This window comes from Neomonachus schauinslandi, chromosome 16 (genome assembly GCF_002201575.2).
Source record: "Neomonachus schauinslandi chromosome 16, ASM220157v2, whole genome shotgun sequence".
NCBI lineage: Eukaryota > Metazoa > Chordata > Mammalia > Carnivora > Phocidae > Neomonachus > Neomonachus schauinslandi.
The window spans coordinates 5,783,831-5,791,517 of record NC_058418.1 but is presented as its reverse complement, the minus strand read 5'-3'; the positions used below and the strand labels follow the sequence as shown (position 1 = coordinate 5,791,517).

General features: G+C 58.9%; 1 protein-coding gene across 2 annotated transcripts; it reads right to left on the bottom strand.

The window, feature by feature from the left end:
- Positions 1 to 462: 462 nt before the first annotated feature.
- On the bottom strand, positions 463 to 6,538 carry LOC110572958 (cytoplasmic tRNA 2-thiolation protein 1). Of its 2 annotated transcripts, none has more exons than XM_021681402.1 (3): positions 6,492 to 6,538; positions 2,815 to 3,359; positions 463 to 1,174 (listed from the first exon to the last, which is right to left on the bottom strand). In XM_021681402.1, exons 2-3 carry the CDS (start codon positions 3,320 to 3,322, stop codon positions 609 to 611), a joined length of 1,074 nt encoding a protein of 357 aa, XP_021537077.1. In that variant the 5' UTR covers positions 3,323 to 3,359; positions 6,492 to 6,538; the 3' UTR covers positions 463 to 608. The 2 variants fall into 2 exon arrangements, with proteins under 2 accessions (XP_021537077.1, XP_021537078.1); XM_021681403.1 differs by lacking the exon at positions 6,492 to 6,538 and adding an exon at positions 4,850 to 4,881.
- Positions 6,539 to 7,687: the final 1,149 nt, after the last annotated feature.

Genomic DNA, 7,687 nt, shown 5'->3' with positions numbered 1-7,687 from the left:
TGTGGAGGGACAAACTCCAGCTAGGTGACCTCAGGCCAGTTATGGAGCCTCAGGCTACAGCCAATGAGACCGTGGTGTGGATGAAATCAGATGATGCAGCCTCCGCGGTATGTACAGCACTCAATGAGAAGCATGCTGATTACTGTAAATGAGAGAGCCCATCGAGTGAAGCGGTTTTGCTTATCCCGCTACCGGCAAACATGACACATAGTAGGTCCTAAAGAAGGGTTAGGACTCTCCTGAGCATGCCCAGAACCCGGCAGAGTACTAGGCAAGCAGCCCCCTGGTTTCTACTGGCTCTGGAAAGGAAAGTTGTCCAGTTCTCTCCTTTCTGACACAAGAGTTCTGGTCTCCGGACCCTCCTCCCTCAGACCCTGGAGTCCTGGCCCCAGTTCCTCCTTCTCCAGCCCCCCAACCCTCCTCCCTCAGTCCCAGGACTCCCGGCCCCCAGCCCCTCCTCCCTCAGACCTCGGAGTCCTGGCCCACAGCCCCCCCAGGCCCTCCTCCCTCAGACCCAGGAGCCCCGGCCTCAGCTTCTGCGGGGTCAGCGGTAACCGGTCCCGTCCGTCCCCCTCCCAACCTCACACCGAAGCCCGGGCGGAGGGGCTTTATTCGCAGCGCTCCTTACAGGCCGCCCCGCACTCCCCGCCGGCGGGGCCGGGCGCAGAACCGGGGTCGCTGGGCGGCGGGGGTGGCGGCCCCTCCTCGTCGCGCGCCCCGCCGCCCTTGCCGATGGCCAGGCGGGGCCGGCCGCGCTGCAGGCCGTCCAGGAGGGCGCAGGCCTGGCAGAGCGCGCGGCTGGCCAGCGCCCCGCAGCGGGAGCAGGCGCTCGGGGGCGGCGGCCGCGCGGCCGGGGCCAGGGCCAGGCGCTCGGCCGAGTGCACCAGGTCCAGCGCCGCCGACGGCCGCGCCGCCTCCAGGAGCTTGAGCAGGTGGCGCGCGTGGCCGCGGAAGGCCTCGGGCGCGTAGACGCACTCCTCCGAGAAGTAGTCGAGGCGGCGGAAGTGCGCGTACAGCACCACCTCCTTCTGCGAGGCCAGCTGCAGGGGGCGGCAGCGCGGCAGTGCGCCCCCCTCGCCCCGCGAGCCCAGGCCCCCGCCCCGCGCCAGCCGCCCCGCGTCGCCCCGCAGGAAGTTCATGAGCACGGTCTCCGCCATGTCGTCGGCGTTGTGGCCTGGGGGAGAGAGGGAGAGCAGGTGAGGGGGGGGTGCCACCGGGGGGCAGCCAGGACCCAGCCAGACGGGGAGGGGCCTGCAGAGTGGCACGCAGTGTGCGACCCGGCCATGGAGACCCCACCCCCAGGACCCAGAGAGAGATGGGGAGGGGGTGGAAAGTGGCAGAGTAGGTGACCAGGCCTTGGAGACCTCACACCCCAGACCCTGTGGGGCAGCCAGGACCCAGAGAGATGCAGAGGGCGTGTGGGGAACAGCAGGGAGGGCCACCCAGGGCCATGGAGACCCCTGGGCACCACGGGACAGCCAGGTGGAGGCTGGAGGTGGTCACAGTGAGAAACAAGAGGGGGACACACACAGGTTCCCGGGAAGCAACTCGGGGTGCCCTCATTTGCCACCCACTTATGGCCAACCAGGCCCTGGGCTAGTTGCCTTTTCCCGAAGGTAGTAACAGTGCTTTACACCACAAGTACCATTTCAGTCTCAGAAGTGCGCTTCCTACTGCACAGAAGTCAAAAGGGCATTTAACGGTTAATGGAGATTCTCAAGCGAGCTCTTGCCTCAGTGCCTCTGGGAATGCAGGTCACCCCGTTTAGAAAGACCAGGGAGGAGGTTAGGGAATATTTACACAACAATCACCCTAAAAACATAAGCTGAATCTCTACTTATCCTGCATCTTGTCATCTTATACTCGAGTCTGTAGAGTCCAGATAGTAAAACACTGGTCTTCTTAGGGCCTCTCCAATTGGCCGTACCAACCCTCCTCAGGGCCTTTGTATAAGCTGTTTCCTCTGCTCAGAACCCGACCCTCTGTCCGACCTTCACTGGTTACTTGGGTGGCCTTCAGGTCTTGGCTCACTCTGGAAATGCTTCCTAACCCTACTCTTCTCCCTTCACTGGGTGCTCCTGCTATAAACTGGCAAAGTGTGGTTTTCGTTAGTAGCCTTCTCAGGTTATAACCATGCACGTGAGAGAAGAGCAGGAACAGAGACTGTCTTGTGTGTCCTCACGATGGCAAACATTTCTGTAATGTGTACTGTTGCCAGTCTCCGGTCTAAGTGCCTCACACATAACTCATCTAATTCCCAGCAACCCTGGGACCTCGGTATTATTAATAAGCCCATTTTACAGAAGCGGTAACTGAGGTTAGGTATTGCTCTGGGCTGCGTAGCTTGTATCTGGTACACAGTAAATGGTCAAGAATTATGTGTGCAAGTAACGACCGGGAGAGAATAAGGGTCGGCAGAGAGGAGAGGCCGACAGAGAAAAGCAGTTCAAAGACAGCTGCGCTTCAGACTACAGTTGGCTTCTGACGGGTGGTACCACTTCACTCGCCTCCTTTCGTGAGGGGAGACACAAAGAACGTCATTCTTTAAAATGCAGGGAACCACAGCCCCCGGAGAGTACCCCTCCACCCCTCTAGCTGCCAGTGTGATGGCAGGGACTCAGAAGCGCGCAGCGCCCGTCCCAGGCACGCACGCGTTCTGTGCCGTGCACCTGCAGCCGGCAGGCACAGCCCCTTCTCCTCGTGGGCAGCCCCCACCCAGGGCACACCCAGCGGCTCCTTCCCCACTCCTCGGACCCGGGCCCAGGCCCTTTAGGTGCCGGCCCCTCGGCCCTCGGCGGCAGTGCCTGCGCTCACCGGTCACGATGTGCGTGGCTCCCACGAGGCGCGCCCCTTCCTCCAGCGCGCGGCGCCGCAGCACCCCGCAGAAGGTGCAGCAGGCGCGGCTGCGGCCGGAGCCGGCCGTGCTGCGGGCCACGGCGTCCATCGTCCAGCCCCCGAAGAGGTCTGCGTAGGCCACGACGGTGAGCGGGAGGTCCCAGCGCGCCGCCTGGCGCTGCACGGCCGCCAGCGCCGCGTCGCGGTAGCCGCCGATGCCCTCGTCCACGGCCACCAGGTGCAGCGAGACGCCCAGGCGCGGCGCCAGTTCGCGCAGCACGTGCGCCAGCACCGTGGAGTCCTTGCCGCCCGAGGCGCCCACGGCCACCACCGCGCCGGGCGGCAGCAGGCGGCCCGCCAGCACCGTGTGCAGCACCTCGGCCTCGAAGGCGCTGCAGAAGCAGGCCCCGCACAGCGCTTGGCCGGAGCGCGGGCGGCGGAGGGCAGCGCGCGCCGCATGGCAGGAGGCGCACTGCGGCGCGGGCATCGCGGGCTCCGGGCGGGCCGGGAGGAGCTGGCTTCTCCTGGGCGGGGAGAGAGGGGAGGCAGGTTACAGACGGATTCCGGTTTGCGGGGTCATGGCCTAGGGGAGGCTGCCAGCTACCTCTCCTGCCCAAATTGATCCAGGGCCATGTGCAGGTAGAATATGCTTTTTCTGGACGTTCTGGCTTCAGGAGGCTTCTCGTAATGCACCCCATTGTGCACCAAGTAGAGAAGGAGCCTGAGTTGGTATGGGGGTGGGGTGGGAAAGACAAGCAAGTTACACTCAGAATTAGGTTGTGTCCTGTTTGAAGGGTTGGGGCTGCATATTAAGAAGCAGTGTCACAGTCTCCAGGGAGGCCCGAATCAGCAGGACAGGGTGGAGCCCTTTGACCTGGACCTCCAGGGCTGTTTAGAGAGCCTGGGAGGGTCAGCAACTCTAAGGAAAGAGAAGGGGTAGGGGACTGCAGCTCTATTCAGGGGAAGGGGGAGAAACGGGAAAGACCAACTGGATTTCACTTTGGGTGGGGGTGGGATACTGTCTCCTGGAATGAGACCCGACTGCATCCTCTGCAGGGCAGGGTGATCACAGAGGCACAGAGGCAGCGTGGATCACATCTCCAAGGACCCCAACTGGGGCTGCTTCTGTTTCCCAGGCAGGGTGGATGGGCCTCCAGGATTGGCCTCAATTCTGCTCTGGTATCAGAATCTCCCACAAGTTTCTATGGACTTACAAAACATGGATTAGCCCATCCTTGACCCCATTCTGTCCCCAGCTCCTCCTACCTCGTTCCTCCCCAGCAGAAACTCCAATCCTCCAGCCATACCCTCCTTGGTGCCACATGCCTGGTAAACCCATAAAAATCCACCAGGCTCAGTACCCCCTCCCCAAGCCACCATTGCCTCCAGGCTGGCCTAGTCCAGGAGCCTCTGAGCAGGTCACCCTGCTTCTAGGATTTGCCACAATACGTGGAGTCACCTTATGAGACTTTGTTTACTGTCTGTGACTTCCTGAGGCAGGGCCCATGCTATTCAAATGTCTAATAGGCATCTCAAAACCCAGATTCCTGCTTCTTCTTCCCACACCTGCTTCTCCTCCAGTGAAGAGCAGCTCCATCCTTCCAGCTGCTCAGGCCAGAGGCCTTGGGGTCCAGGACCCCAGCCTGCTCTTCCTCCACCACCCTTCTCACTCTCCCCGTGGGTGATTCCAAATTGCAATGTCGAGTCGCAGCCATTCCTCCACATGTCCCACTGAGGATGCCCCAGAGACATTCTCAGACCTCAAACCCCAAATGCCCAAATGGAAGACAGCAAATCCTGTTTGACTATAGCTTCTACGCAGACCCAGAAACCGACACTTCTCACCATCTGCACGGCTGCCACCCTAGTCTGAGCCACCATCTCTTCTCACTTTACGAAAAGCCAGTGGTCTCTGAGGCTCTCTGTGACCTGGCTCCCTTTTTCTCTGATCTCGTCTGCCCCCTCCTCGCTCATGCTGGTCTGTACTCTCAAACACTCCAGGACACACACCTACTGCAAGGTATTCGCACTGGCTCTTCCCTCTGCTCAGAGTATTCTTCCCTATCACTGGGCCAGCAAGTAGCCCTTAGGAGCCATCAGCCATGACCATCAGGTGCATCTGTCAAGCTGAGCAACAGCCCCTTGAAATTTTTTCTCTTTTGACTTGATCCTCCCTCTGCTCTTGTGGTTTATCTCCTGCGGAGTCTCCAATCTCTTTTGGAGAGTCCTCTTCATGGTCCTCAGGTTCTGCCCAGCCCATTCTCCTTGTGGGTGACTCTGACTTGTGATGTCCACCCAGCTGGTCCTCCATATGCCCCAATGAGGATCCTGTCTAGGCCGTCTCTCAGATCCCAAGTGCCCACACTGGCCAGTCTCCAATCCCTGCGCCCCACCCCCCCGCCCCGCCCGCCCCAGGCAGAAACCTGTTCTTACCCAGCTGTTTCCTGTCTCCTGCGGGCACCACCACCTTCTGCCCAGCTCCTCCACAGGACAGGACATAGTCACCTTGGATTCATCCCTCCTCTTGCCCTAAATCTACAGTCACCCAGTTCTGGGGGTCTGCCTCCTGAAGGAGGAAGACCCTGGCAGGTGTTGAGCCTTGCAGGTTGTCAGAGACTCATAGGCCAGGATATGGAGTTTGAATTTTATTCAGAGATGGTTTTGAGCAGGAAAGGCCTATGATCTGACTTATGTTTTAAAAGGATCCCACTGACTGCTGTGCGGGGAACATACTTGAGCGGGCAAGAGCAGAGGCAGGGAGCCCAGGAGGAGGCTCTGGCAACAGCCAGTGATAGTCGCAAATGGCCTGGGTGGGGGTGGTGGCAGTGGAGTTGGGAAGGAAGGGTGGGACTCTGGAGCTGTTTTGAAGGTAGAGTCCATAGGACTTGCACAAGACTTGGATTGTGGTGGGGGCTCGGCTGATGAGAAAAGATGAATGGAGACTGACTTAGAGGCTTTGGCCAGACCCCCCAGGAGGATGATGGGGCCATTTCATCAGGAAGGCCACAGGAATTCCATTTAGGCATATCAGGTTTGAAATGCCTGCTAAGCATCTTCCTGCAGAAGACTTTATGGATCCGGCCTGGGTCAGGCGCCCCCTCCAGGCTCACAGACCCGCTAGTATGCCTCCATCCCCGCATGACTCCACCTGTCAGTGGCAGACCTGTCCCCTTTGGGGTACTAAAGGCAGGGACTGGGTCTGCTTTGTCCACTGCCGTCTCTCCCCAGCCTCGCACAGGGCTTGGCACAGTGCCCGCGCTCCGTAAATAAAGTAGAATGTGGGAATAATAAGTGCCCCCCAGAAGAAGAGACGCGGACCTCCGGATTGCAGCCTTGTCAGAGGGATGATAGTGTGTGACATCCTTCTATCAGAGCAGAGGTTCGAGGACACACTAGGGGCCTCCTGGATATACCCGATGCTGGGGGGCTGGGCAGGGAGATGGTGGAATCCCTACCTGGGGGAAGGGGTGGGTGGGAAAGAGACAGGATGGACCACAGTGTCCAACGTGGGGATCCTGGCCAGAAGGCCTCTGGGACACTGCCGTTAGGGAATCCGGGGGCTACTGTCACCACTTCCCGAGCCTCTCGACTTCACATGGCATCGCAGTTAAGAACAGGGGCCCACGGGCCCATCCGCTGCAGGAGGAACAACTCACCTGGACAGAACGCGGTACTGGGACGTCCAAAGAGCCCCACACGCGGAAGTCTGGCACGGAAGTGGCTCCGGCGACTACAACTCCCACAAGGCCTTGGGGGCCGTCTTGCCTACTGCTCCCAGAACCCCATGCGGCAACTTCGAAGCGCCTGAGGCCACTGGGCCTGCTGGGCCTACAACTCCCAACAACCCTTGCGGCCCATTCTACCGTGTACTGCCCGGTTTCCTTTATACGCCTGCGCACGAGCTTGGGACTTGGCCGTGCTGCGAGGTTTTTTGTTTTTTTGCTTTTTTTTTTTTCCTGTGGCAGTGCACTGTCACCGTCACCGTACAGGACACTTAAAAGGCGACGCAGCTGTATTCGGATTATCTGCTTTTGTGGGATTATTATAGGCTTTATTTTTTTTTAATTTTTTAATTTTTTTTTTTTTTTTAAATTATAGGCTTGTAGAGCATTGATTTCTAACCTCAGAGGTGGCCTTGCAGGAGGGAATTGAATGTGGGAGCGCAGTGGCTGCTCTCCAGTGTGAAAGGAGGAGGTTGCGCATGCACAGGGCAGAGAGTCCGAAGGTCGGGGCTGGGAATGGATCTGTGCGTGCCCTGTGCGGGTGCTCATGAACATGTCGAATGGGGAGAAGGACCGGTGTGTGTGAGCCAAGGTCTCTGTGCGTGCTTCAGCTGTTAGTGATCTGGTGGGGGGGTGTGTGTGTTGGGGGGGTGGGTGTCTCTGGACATGGCTCCTGGCTCTGGATAGTGGGTGACATTGAGATCCACTGCGCAGGTTCCAGCCGGTGAACCGGGTAGTACACACTTCCTTTCACGAGGAGGTGGAGCTGGAGGGTGGAGAGCTGGTAAGAAAGGACGTGGCGGGGCCAGGAGACCCCAGAGACTCCGACTTCCGATCCAGAGGCTCAGACCCCAGAAATCCAGTAGTCCTTAGGGCCAGGGTCATGGAGACTTAGAGTTCCAGTAACCCAGGGGCCTGAGACCCAGACCCTCTAGATTTATTACTGAGAAATGCCACTCTAAAAAATATACCCAACAAAAGTATATATTCATATCAAAGGCATGTTTGTAGCAGCACTCTTCCTAATCGCTCCAGACTGGAAATAACCCAAATATCCCTCTACTGTAGGAGGTCCATGTAGTGGACCATATGCACACCATGAAATTCTTTCAGCAGTGAGAATAAATGAA